We start from the raw sequence: 12,812 nt of genomic DNA on the forward strand, positions 1-12,812 counted from the left end.
AATTCAACAATAATTAATTTTTACAGCGATTATTTTTGAGATTTTTTTTTTTTTTTTTTGGCTGTGCTTTCCAGGCCTTGATTCCTGTGACGTTGTCTAGCCTGTTTCAAAACCTCCTTTTCTACAAGGGTGCCAAGGAAGGGAGTCCTTTTAGCTGGCTTCAGGGGTTCCCCTCTCTGGTTTCTGGCACACAGCTGCTGCCCTGTGTGTGTGCATTTATACATGTGTGTATATATTTTATATGCATAACTATAATCTGTGTACATACAGACAAATTGTATGTGTGTATTATGTATACATACAGAATATGTAGAGCAACTACACTAACACCATATAATACATAATTCTGCTTATGTGCTAGCACGCTGAGATACACTTGCCATGGGGACTATAGATTTGAAATCTCAATTATAACATTGCATTAACACTTCTCTGGGCAGAGGATAGGGGAGTGAAATGATGGGCTTCATTTACAGCATTGCATTTTGGTTAGCATCTAGGGCCTTTTACATTATGCATGATATATGCCAATTATTTAGTAATATACTTACTGTGATGATGATATCTAGAGGGCCTTTAACAGGTTCCTCCATAACCTGTCCTGAATTATTATAATTATTATTTTTTGTCTGTCAGCCAAAATGGTATCTGGCAGGAATAGGGAATTCTGACAAATAACTACCATTTTCATTGAGTTAGGCAATGAACAGAAAACATGAGGAAATCCATTGTCTCACAGTCTCATTGAGGTGTTCTCAAAAGCTGATGCGGCTAGATATTGGAAAGAAAAGTTCACTGTTACAAGGAACATATGGCACAATAAGTGGGAATAAAACTATTTTGTGAAAAGAATACTTCCATACTATCTACATAAGACATATTATAATTTCTAAGGTAAAAGAGATGCTTGTTAATAGTAATAAAATATTTGAAAGCAAAGGAGCATGTGTTAATCTGTGTGCAAAATAACTGATAGTTTGCCACAATTAAAATCAGAGGATTGTGTTTATTATATTGTTAGGTAACCCTACACATAAAACTGAAAAGGCTTTTATGAGTAGCAAAATATATTTACGCCTCTTCACTCCCAAATAATCTATTTTAGTTTGAATTAAGCAGAGAAAGTGATTTTACCTTTTGAATTTATGATGAATAAGGCTGTCAAACTTGTAAGGTTTTAATTTAACCCTTTTATCCTTTTGTAATGTTAGAACAGATCTCAGACTTGGACATTATTGGGAAAAAGTCAGAGATTAAAAGGCAAAGGACTATTTTTGTCTAGATTCCATATAGAAACAATAATTTAAAAAAATAATCTATACACACTAGTGATATGTCCTGGAAAAACAACAAAATGGGCTCTCCTCCTGATTGTAGCATTATCATCTGCAGCATCTGCAGGAATTGCTGTGTCACAAAGGAAGGTGCGCCAGATCAGTGACCCTATTCAGCAGATTCTAATTCAGCTGCACAAAATAATCTACATCACTCAGGTATGCATTTCTGCTGCTTCAGAACACTCCAGCGTCTTTGTTTGCTTGTTGATGCCAAAATGATTGTACTACAGTGTTGCTATTTTAGTTGCTCTTCTTTAAAAACAACAGAACTTGACATTTTTACAGATGGCATGATTTAAAAAAAATACTTTATTTAAATAAAACTAACCTTGAATATTAGTATGTGGAGGATGGTAATAATTGAGTCATAGTAAGAAATGCCACTGGCTCACCTCATTAAAATGGATTTTATACAGAAACTTATTTTAATAACATTCTGTCATGCCAGTAATATGAGTATTGTATTTCAAATGACTTAATATAAAACACTGACACAGAGATTTCATGAAATGCTTTTATTCTTATAGTCATTTTTAAGAGTTTCCTATTATTTCTAACACAGTACTTCAGATGCTGAATGCATTAGTTGGCTTAAATATTTTGAATTTAAATACAGTTTCTATTCTGACTTAATGCTAATTGAAGAAATTCAATGTTTAATATCTAAAGAGAGTAGAAGCTCTGATTTCAAACTGGTACTAAAGCAAAACTGTAACTAGTATAAATCTCTTAGATTGTACTCTCAAACTGCTAGTATAACAAATGATTTCACTCTCCAGCAGCATGGCTACAGCTCAGTAGTAAAGGTCACAATTACTAATTTTAAATAAATGCCAACTTACCCTCCAAAATTCACAGTTTATACTTGGCAAGACGTGCTTATCACCGCTGGAGCTTTCAGATTGCTGAGCAAAGTTGGTTCAATTTTCTTTTAAAATAGAACAGCCAAACTGAATTTATGTGTGTCTCACATAATAGGACTCATTAACCTATTTTACATCCTTGAAATTATTATACCTGTCAAAGGTGAAAAATGCTGGAACTGAATCCCCTCGGCCAAAGAAAAGAAACTTCTCTTTAATTTTAAAAAAATGAACTGATTGAATTTAATGCCAGCTTGACAGTGTGGCAAGTCCTCTGTCTGTTAAAGAAGAGATAAGGAGCAGTGCAGTCTTCCCTATCCTGCCCTGCAATGTGCCTTAGTTGTGTGTTGGAGGGCCCACCTGGAGAGATAAGCAAGTATTTCAGGCTCCATACCCATTAAATACCAGCCTCTCTTCTCAGAGGGCCCTCAGAGACATTAATTAAAACCATTTGTGGTTATCATAGTATGGACACCTGATAACTAAGAATGGGCAGCACTCACCAGGCTCACTTCAGACAGTCCACTGAACAGATAGTAAAAATGTTGATACTGTTGCCTCTTTTTGACCCACGTGGTAGTCAGAGTTTGGGGCTCTGGGGATATTCTAGTTGGAAGTACAACTTGGTGATAGTCAGGTATTTCTTTGATGCAGTTTTGTTTATTTATAGAAAATGTATAAACATCCTGTGTCTGTGAGCACAGAAGGAACCAAAGAGTAGGAAACAGCTTCTTTTGCTCACAGGGCCAAGAATACTTTTTTCAATCTGCATCCCTAACCCAAAAACCACTCCCCAGGTTTCTGCCAGAATCAGACACCATGCTTTCAAATGCTCTTTCTGGCTGTCTGTCTGTTTCTCAGGCTATGTCTACACTAGAGAGCTTACAGTGGCGCAACTGTACCAATGCAGCTCTCCCATCGACATAATTAATCTACCCCAAATGAGCGGCAGTACCTATGTTGGCGGGAGAAGCTCTCTCACTGACATAACGCTGTACACACTAGTGCTTATGCCGGCGTAATTTATGGTGCTCAGGGGGGTGGAATATTCACAGCCCTGAGCGACATAAGTTTTGCTAACATAATGGTAGTATAAACATAGCCTCAAGCTTTGTCTACACTATACCGCTGCGCCGCTGTAAGGTCTCCCGTGTAGCCACACTATGCTGGTGGGAGAGAGCTCTCCTGCTGGTATAATTGAACCACCCCCAACCAGCAGCGGTAGCTATGTTGGGGTGGGAGTGTCTCCCCCCGACACAGCGCTGTCCACACTGGCGCTTTTGTCCGTGAAACTTCAGTTGGTCAGGGGTGTTTTTTCATACCTCTGACCGACAAAAGTTTTACCGACAAAAGTCTGGTGTGGACAAAGCCTCAGTCTCTCCCCGTTTTTATTTGTTCTGCCTCCCCCTGACACCCACCCGCTGTGGTCACAATACCCCATGAAACCCTCCCACCCACATAGTGCTAGTTTCTGGCCAGACAGGTCTTGTTTTAGGTGTGCCCCCCTAAGTGTTTGTTATAGCTATCTGAAGTGAAGGGTACATTCACACCCAGTCTCAAAATGCTTTGTAATCCAAGCAATCCCCTGTATCTCTCAGCAGTAACAATGCTTTCAATTTGGGCTAGATTTGAAATGGTGACCTATAGATGAAAGGCTCCATGCCTTGTAACCAGATCCCTTGAGAGTTCCAATCCTCCTCATTATTTGTTTATTTTTTACAGATCTGAGGAAGAACAGACTTTAAATATGTAGCTGGCTTTTAAAATGCTCAATTGCAGATCTCAGCTGACAACTAGAAGCTGAAGTTTACAAGGGAGAGTTCTTATTGCTGGTTCTTGGCTGCCAGCAGTCTTTCCAATCCAGTTTCCATGGAAACAGGTTTTGCTCTGGTCTCTGAAAAATAATGTAAGAACAAGTTTTTAAAAAACCATTATGTAAAACGTTGGCCTTATTTTCACTGATCTAACATCTGATTTCATGGAAACAGAATCTGGAATCAGACAGCAGCAGCTGAGACAACTCTGGTTATTTTCAGTTGCAGCTGACTGTTCCCTAAGCCCCTGTACCTCACAATGCCCCCAACATGTGCAGGTATTTGGTATTAATTCACACAGTATCACATGCTTCCGCTTACTTATAGGATTAGAAACATTCATCATCTGATTGGCTGAAAGTTCTTAAGGGTTTACAACACAACATATGAAAGACATTGTCTACGTGAAAAGAAAGCAGCATATGTCGGGATGTAACTGGTTCTGATGAAGCCCTTTATACTCAGAATCAGATCCTGATCTCAATTTTGCCTGTGTAAATCAGGAATAACTCCATTAAAGTCAGTATAATTGTTCTGGATTTATACCAGTGTAATAACCACAGTTATTCCCAGAAAAATACAAAAAAAAACCCAAGTAGACTTATAGCTAGATATGTGGGGATGGCCTGAATAATGGTCAAACCTTTCATGTGTCAAAAAGTTTCCATTTAGTTATAAATGGCATTTGTTCGTATACATTTATGAAGTGTAACATGGGTTAAATCACATCTATGACATATAATCCTGGTCCAGACACTTTGAACACAAGGATCCTGATTCGTCACTGAATTATACCCTGTGTAGCTATTTGCACCAGGGCCTGTGATTGTGTCAAGTGCTACCAAATCAGAATGGTAGTTTTACACCCTCTGTGCACAGGGATAAATGATTATGCAAAGTACCAGGCAGTGGAGAATTAAGCCCAAAGTGTAATATGTGTTATAGGATGACTCTATCCTCCACACTGGAATGATGACAGATATAAGTAAAAAGCTGCCCTGACAATAGGGCCTGACTTACCATTGGGACTTTACATTTATTTTTAGAGCAGAAAGGTAATTTAAAAATTCAAACACAAAAAGATTTAATCTTTCATAAAGAAGAGAGGTCAGAGGATCCTCCTATAAGAGACCTGTTTACACCTTCTGAAATATGCTGCATGTTTTTCTTTGTTAAACAGAGAAAAAGAGGGGAATGCATTTTGATGCACAAGAACATAGATGGAAAATTTTCCTGTATTGGTATAAAGTCAAAACCTTTCTGGATACTTTACAGACAAGTAAAATATAAAGTTCCTGTCCTGGAAAGCTTACAATAGAAGGGCCAGATTCAGCCACACTTTGTCATATTGAGTAGTACATTGGGGCCTTAAGCAAAGCCCATTGAAATCAAGGGGAAGATTCCCATTCACTTTATTTTGCATTGCATCAAGCCCTTATCCTCATATATAGTTCCACTGATTTCAATCCTGGTAACTCAAGATAACCAACACAAAATTCAGCCCAAGCCTTCTCCTCAGGATCTGTTCTTCCTAGGGTTCCTCATTTAAGACTACCTAGTCCCAGATGTTAGATTATTTTGACCAGAGGGGCCAGTCCTACCCCCTCTATATCCATGATCAATATAACAAGCTACACCTGTCACAGTGAGCCCAGTTACCATCTCTTCAGGTTCCAACACCTTCTAACAGGGTGGGTGAACAAAAGAACATTACAATATGCATTGTTTCAGATTCTATACAGTAGTTTATTGCTTGGGCTATTAAATATCAGTGTCTACATATACATTGTAACTACCAATTTTAAAAATTAACACTGTAGGAAATGTGGCCTATAGAGGAGTCAAAATTGAGCGGTGATAACAGCCATTTCTCTATCCCCCATAGCTTCCTCCAGCTTTGCACTGCAACTTGAAAAGAAGAGTTATTGAGAGATTCAAGAAATCTCTCTTCAGCCAACAGAGCAATCCTTGTAACTTGAAACTGGAAGTTAAAAAGGTGCAGTATTGTGAGACGTTGTGGTGTTCATCTCTTTTCTATTTCTATTTGAATTATGCTATATGAATTAATCAAGGGGAGGGGGAGAAGAACTTTATAAAGGTTAATTAAGATGCTCTGAATTGTATGTGTTCTTCATATTAATCTTCTATTTTAGTCATGAAAAATAAGTATCTGATTCAACAAAAACTTGAGAAAATTAATAATGTTTTCAAATAATTAAATCTTTGGCATTATCCCCACACTCTGGTTCCAGTAAATGATTTTTAGTTAGTATCACAAAAACTTTGATTAATTTGAAATTGTTTCCAATTTTTATGGAAAATGTTTAGGCAAATGCTTTATCCACCTTTTACTTGATGGTCTGAAGGTCTCCTAGATAAGCAGCGATACAGAATAGTTTTAGATTTTGTCTTTGATCAAAGGCACACACATTGAAAATGGAAAGATCCAGCCAGCTGCTAATAAACAAAACATAAAGTCCACCTCCTCAGAGATCAGAGAACTTGTTTTTCCTTTCATGGATCAGATCAGGATAGTAACAGGGAGGGATTTAAAATAAAACAGCAGGAGATCAAAACAGTCACATAGAAGTTTTCTGAAATTTATTTTATAACATAATATGATGATTCTCATATCTTTATTTTATAAATATGAAATAGAATTTTTTTTCAGTTCCAGGCATAATGCTTAGAGGAAAATTAATGCTTGTTTAATTTTTTTTAAATGCAAATGCTTCCCCCGCTCAGTAGTCTCAAAAATGGGCCTCTGTTAGCATAAATATTTTATTAATTATTTACCAAGAAATGTTTCACAATACAGAACAAACAGGGTTGCATTTTTTTTTATCATTTAACCTTCCCTTTTCTTGTCCTAGGATCAAATTGCAACTGTGTGTGTTTAAAAAAAAAAAAAAAAAAGCTAACTTTTTGTGTTAAAGGCTAATAGAGCTGGATTATGTCAACTCCTGTTACATTATCATTAGCCTGCCAACATTTTGGTATTTTGGAACAACATCTTTCTACTCAAAGCATGAACTCTTAGAAAGCACTGAAACTGCCCAATGCTCTTGAAGCCAAATTATCCTTCCTGATTGTTGAATAGTCTGTTAGCAATAATTCAGTGTCATCGCTTGAAAATTACTGAAGACTTGCAAGCATTAAAGGATATTTTTTTCTGGTCAGATATAGATTCAGCCTTTGTGATTCTGGGCCACGTACACAGAAGCATTGAGGTACAAGAAGGTGATAATCCCTTTCTGTGGGGAGACAGTATTTGGAAGACTGAATTCAGTTCTGAATATCTCCCTCCCAGAAAAATGTAGGCAAGTTGGAAGCAGTTAACAGAACAATAAAAAATGTTCAGGGGGCTGGGAGGATTGATGGATGAGGAAGAAGTAAAAGTTAAATATCTGAAAGTCAGTGGGAGTCGCGTGGCAAATTTCAGAATCTCAGCCCAGGACCACCAACGTGAAGGGTAGTTCGTAGTAAAACTGGGAGTTAATGGGATGAAATTAAGTAGAGAAAAGTTTAGGATGAGCCCTGGAAGACCCTCCAGGACAATGATATCTGTTATATTGTACAATCATTTTCAGTGGGAAATGATGGAAGGCCTATTGCCTGAAACATTTAAAATTAGAGTGAGCAGGTGACTAGATTAGAATAACAGACTGTTAGAAAGATTCCTGCGTTGCCAGAGGTGGGGGTGGAGTAAAGGACCTCCCATAATAGGTCTTGTCTGTGTCTAACCAGTGTGATTCTACAGCATTAAAAGCTGGTGAATGAGAAGAGTGTTGATTATGCTGGAGATACTGTAGAGTACGGGAACAGACATTTCTTTCTTATTTATCTACAAAAATAACATTGTAATGTCAAAATCATAGTGGATCCTACATCCCTACATAGACACCCAAAAATGATTTGATTCTCAGTTTGCATATGTTCACAGCAGTCAGTTGAAATCAAAAGTGATGAGATCCCACTGATAGAAAATCAGGCAATTTAAATATGAGTTTAGGAACCTAACTTTACGTACCAAACTTTGAAAATCTCAAACTATTGACTGTTTCTCCCCTACTTTTGAGAAAACACATTTTTTCTTTTTTGTTTTCATACAAATTTGCACTTTGATATTTCTTTCACATGTACCACATAGCTGTGAGGTTTATACTGAGTGCAGTTTGGCTGCCTTCAGTGTTTGATAAACACCTCTGAAGGGAAGAAGGTAGAGCATTCATGACTGATTTGACTAGTTCTTTATTCATTTCAAATGTATCGAAAGCCCCTTTCTCCTCTAACTCTGGATTTTAGGAGAGTGAAAAACTACTTATGTTCTGCGATGGAAGTTTTTGGTTTAAAAAATGTAGTTTTAATATGGTTTTTGCTTTTTTCCAGCTGCTCCAGGGTTCTCCTGAACTGATTGAGCCCAACTTTTTTACAGCAGATTGCCATTTATTACTTCACTCCACTGGGGGAAATATATTGGCCCCAGATGATAGAACAGGTAAGGAAAGCAAACAAACACTCATGATCTGAAATACACTTTTCAAGTCGGGTACATGGTATTGAGATTAGAAGTTTTCAGTAACGAGAAATTAACTCTTTGTTGTCAGTTACTGTCTTTACTGACAATTAGGTCATATTTGTGGAACTGATTTAAAAGACAGTATATTTTGTGATTGTGGACCAGACATAACCATTTAAAAGAATGTTCTTGAGTTTTGGGTATGTGTGGATTTTTTCAAATTGCAGTTAGGTGCCTAACTGCCATTGAAAGTCAGTGGAAATTTGGTGCCTCTTATTTGTGTCTTTGAAAATCTTCCACTTGGGCCTTAAGCAAAGCCATATTTAAACACTGTGCAAGAAAGAGCTCTTCTTATACCATGTTTTATAGCGGTTGCACTAACATGACTTAATTGCCTATCTGGATGGGGCTTCAGAGAGTTGGAGAGGAAACAGTAAAACATAGTTCATCTGCTACAGCACTCTCCATACAAGGGCTTGTAAACATGTATACTTTTCATACGTAGTTATCATCAGATATGGTTTGCACCTAAGTTGAACACTCTTGCAAACAATGTGCTCCATCCTCAGCAACACTCAATAAGCACTAGGTGCAGCTAAATTGGGGAACCACAAAGGAGCCACTTGTGATTCCCCATTTTTTATGCATTTCTTTTTGCATTGTGTTCTTCTTTTAATCAGACATGACTGTTTTTACAATATGATCACATCATCTACATGGCTGGGAGGGGCTGCAAGCACTTTGGAGGCCATTATTAGAATTCAAAATGACCTTGAAAAATTGGAGAATTGGTTTGAAATCAACAAGATGAAATGAAATAAACACAAGTGCAAAGTACTACACTTAGGAAGGAAAAATCAAATTCACAAGTACAAAATGGGGAATAACTAGCTGGGCAGTGGTACTGCTAAAAAGAACCTGGGGTTATAGTGGATCACAAATTGAATGAGTCAACAATGTGATGCAGTTGCAAAAAAGGCTAATATTCTGGGGTGTATTAACAAGAGTGTAGTGTATAACCCATAGGAGATAACTGTCCTACTCTACTCAGCACTAGTGAGGCCTCAGCTGGAGTACTGTGTCCAATTCTGGATGGCACACTTTAGGAAAGATGTGGACAAATTGGAAAGAGTCAAGAAGAGAGCAACAAAAATGATAAAAAGTTTAGAAAAACTAGCCTATGAGGAAAGGTTAAAAAACTGGGCATATTTAGTGTTGGGACAAAAGATTGAGGGGGAACCTGATAACAGTCTTCAAATATGTTAAGGGCTGTTATAAAGAGGATGGGGATCAATTGTTCTCCATGTCCACTGAAGATAGAACAAGAAGTAATGGTCTTAATCTGCAGCAAGGGAGATTTAGGTTAGATATTAGGAAAAACTTTCTACTATAAGGATAGAATCATAGAACTGGAAGGGACTTGAGAAGTCATCTAGTCCAGTCCCCTGCACTCATGGCAGGAATAATTATCTAGACCATTCCTGTTAAGCTCTGGAATAGGCTTCCAAGGGAGGTTGTGGAATCCCCATCACTGGAGGTTTTGAAGAACAGGTTGGATAAACACCTGTGAGGGATGGTCTAGGTTTACTTGGTCCTGCCTCAGAGCAGGGCGCTGGCCTGATAACCGTCGAGGTCCCTTCCAGCCATACATTTCTATGACTCTATGATCACAACCACATACCAACATCTAGAAGATCACATCATACTGTAAAAATTTCCTCCTCCCACCTGTTTACATGATCACTGTGGTCAATGCAGCAAAAACAGATGAAGATCAAGGTTAGCCATTTCTCTTGTTAACAAACTGTTCTGTTATCATTCTGGCTATGCTGTGATTGCTAAGAAACTCTGATGAGGCACATGTATGCCAAAATTTCAATGATTTAACATTGCCTGATATTTGCTTTATAGGCTTTCCTGGCAGTTTTGACATGGAGGAAGGAATGACATATGAACAGATGCAGGTCAGCGTTTCACATTCTTCATGAACAATTTTGTTTTCTTACTTTTAACCAAGATATACATTTTTTACTAACCTGAATTTCCTTTAATCTGTAGTCTGTGATTGAAGAGGTTCTGGAGGAAAGTGGTTATTACAATTTCACTTCTAACAGGTGAGTTTCAAAATTCAGTTTCAAAAGGAAAAGTTAAATTGCGATGTGGTAAGCCAATGACAGATTTTCTTCTATTTCCTAATGGTAGCTCTCTTTCAGTTTTAATGTAACACATAATGTTATGGCATATAGGCCTGGACTGGATAGAACTGATTTAGGACATTTTAGCCAATCTTCTAGATCAGCCACAGCTGCTGTATTCTTCACTAACAGAGCAGAATGAATGGTGTATGCTTGGTAGCAATTTCCTCTCATTATTCCATGTAAAAACTCAGTTGAAACAAAAGGCACCTCTATCCCATTCATTTTAATGGGAGTTTATTTTGTCATAAAACCCTACTGCTACAAGACTGAAATGAGCAGAGTCAGTATAACGTTTGGATGCAATACAAAAAGGAAGAAATGTAGGTGCTAACAAAAAAGAGCAGGGGGAAGTGAAATAAAGATGTGCTTGAAACTGCAGGCAGCAGTCTCTCTCTCTCTCTCTCTCTCTCTCACACACACACACACACACACACACACACACACACACACACACACACACACACACACACACACACACACACACACACACACACACACACACACACACACACCTACCTGTTACATACAGAGGGTTATCGGTGGAGATCCTACATGGAAAATAGAATAACACAAGCCTCGTATTTCTAGTTCTGTTTACCAGTCTAGTCCTAAAGCACCTTCGGCAGACTTTTAATAGTTCATGTTTCCCCTATTGAAGAAGTGGTTCATCTTTGCTTCTTTCCTAGATCTTCCCCAGCAGTCTGCTCCTGTTGCCAATGACCAACATTTTCAAACATGGGAACCTAAAATTAAGCTCCTAAATGCATACTTAGGTTCCTTAAATAAAAGTGGCCTCATTTTCAGAGGTGAGAAGCACCTGCAGCTCCTGATGCTTCAGTGGTATTTGCATAGGTCTAACAAGGCTATTATATAAATGTACCACAGTTTTATAGACATTTACCTCATGCATACTGTCTGGCACAAAACATCTACAAAGACTAAATATAACTAGGCAGGTGTTCGGTGCATGTGGGCAGGAGTCTTTTACACACATTAGTCTAAAAAAGAATCTGTTGCTTAGTGGAACTATACATAGATGTTAGCATTGCTGCAAAGTATGCGTGTATGTCAGCATATAGCATAGGAATTGGGTATTAATACACATTACATGATCAGCTCCAAAACTGTTCATATTCTCAATCTTCTAGTTCCAATATCTATTTCTCAGCTCTGGTCCCATGTGTGTTGTGGATTCCCTAATGTATCATTGTTCTTTGGTATCTACATTTTAAAACGTTTTTCTACATTTCTGGCAATCCCACATTATGGGAGAGATTGTGACTTTTCCTGCACAGCCATGCAGGGGAACAGTGGGGTATAAATCACTGTCTTACTTCCCTATGCTGTCTGCTTGTGTTGTGGGTGGGAGCGCCAGAGGAAGAGCAACCACTGCTGGGTCATTACCCTCCCCTCTCCCCCCCCCGCGCATGTGGGCAGGGAATGCATGGAGTCTTGGCTCCGCCCTCTCCTCCACACACTGGGGAACAGCTGTCCCAGGGTATGTCCCCCTGGAGCAATGGGGAACTGGAAGTCAAATTGACTCTCTGAGTCAGACTCTGTTTCCTGGCCTGTTCCTGGGGCAGCATGTGCAGACCCCCATAGTTAAATAAATTTTTTGGGAGGGTGTGGAATGGACCCCTGCACACTCATTTGTTTGAAGTGTATTGTTTGAATTTGAAGTTTAACTATTTCTTACTCTCAGAGAATGTGTATTTAGACATGATTAGATTTTGAAATGTCACTGCCTGCAGTACGTTCTCTTGCTGTTATACCATGGTTTACTCTTCAACATACATTCTATTATCTGCTGTCCCCTTGTAGCCTATAAGACTAACCTGCTTGCTTGTATATATATATCTTTTCTTATAGTTTAAGTATTTGATGTATTGTGATAGGTTTATAAATTTATATTAAAGTAAGTTTGGCTGTAATGCAAAAGACCTACAGGCCATATCCTGTATGCTAAGCTAAGGCAAAGTTAGCATATCTATATTAAGACCTTTTACTCAGAAAGCAAAGTTGACCTATAGCTTGTTACCTAAATAAATGAGTACCCACGTCTATGTCTATGACCTTTTATC

The 12,812-nt window shown here is 38.2% G+C and overlaps 1 protein-coding gene across 3 annotated transcripts in view; it reads left to right on the forward strand.

Moving 5' to 3' along the window:
* The window catches only part of NEK10 (NIMA related kinase 10), a 141,805-nt gene extending 131,154 nt beyond the window's left edge, over positions 1–10,651 (forward strand). For all 3 annotated transcript variants that reach the window (XM_065399062.1, XM_065399061.1, XM_065399063.1), the window contains 5 exons: positions 1,393–1,493; positions 5,900–6,010; positions 8,404–8,512; positions 10,445–10,497; positions 10,592–10,651. In XM_065399062.1, the coding sequence (XP_065255134.1) occupies positions 1,393–1,493; positions 5,900–6,010; positions 8,404–8,512; positions 10,445–10,497; positions 10,592–10,651 (434 nt within the window). The remainder of the gene's footprint in view (positions 1–1,392; positions 1,494–5,899; positions 6,011–8,403; positions 8,513–10,444; positions 10,498–10,591) is intronic.
* The last annotated feature ends 2,161 nt before the right edge of the window (positions 10,652–12,812 follow it).

This window comes from Emys orbicularis, chromosome 2 (assembly GCF_028017835.1).
Source record: "Emys orbicularis isolate rEmyOrb1 chromosome 2, rEmyOrb1.hap1, whole genome shotgun sequence".
Lineage (NCBI taxonomy): Eukaryota > Metazoa > Chordata > Testudines > Emydidae > Emys > Emys orbicularis.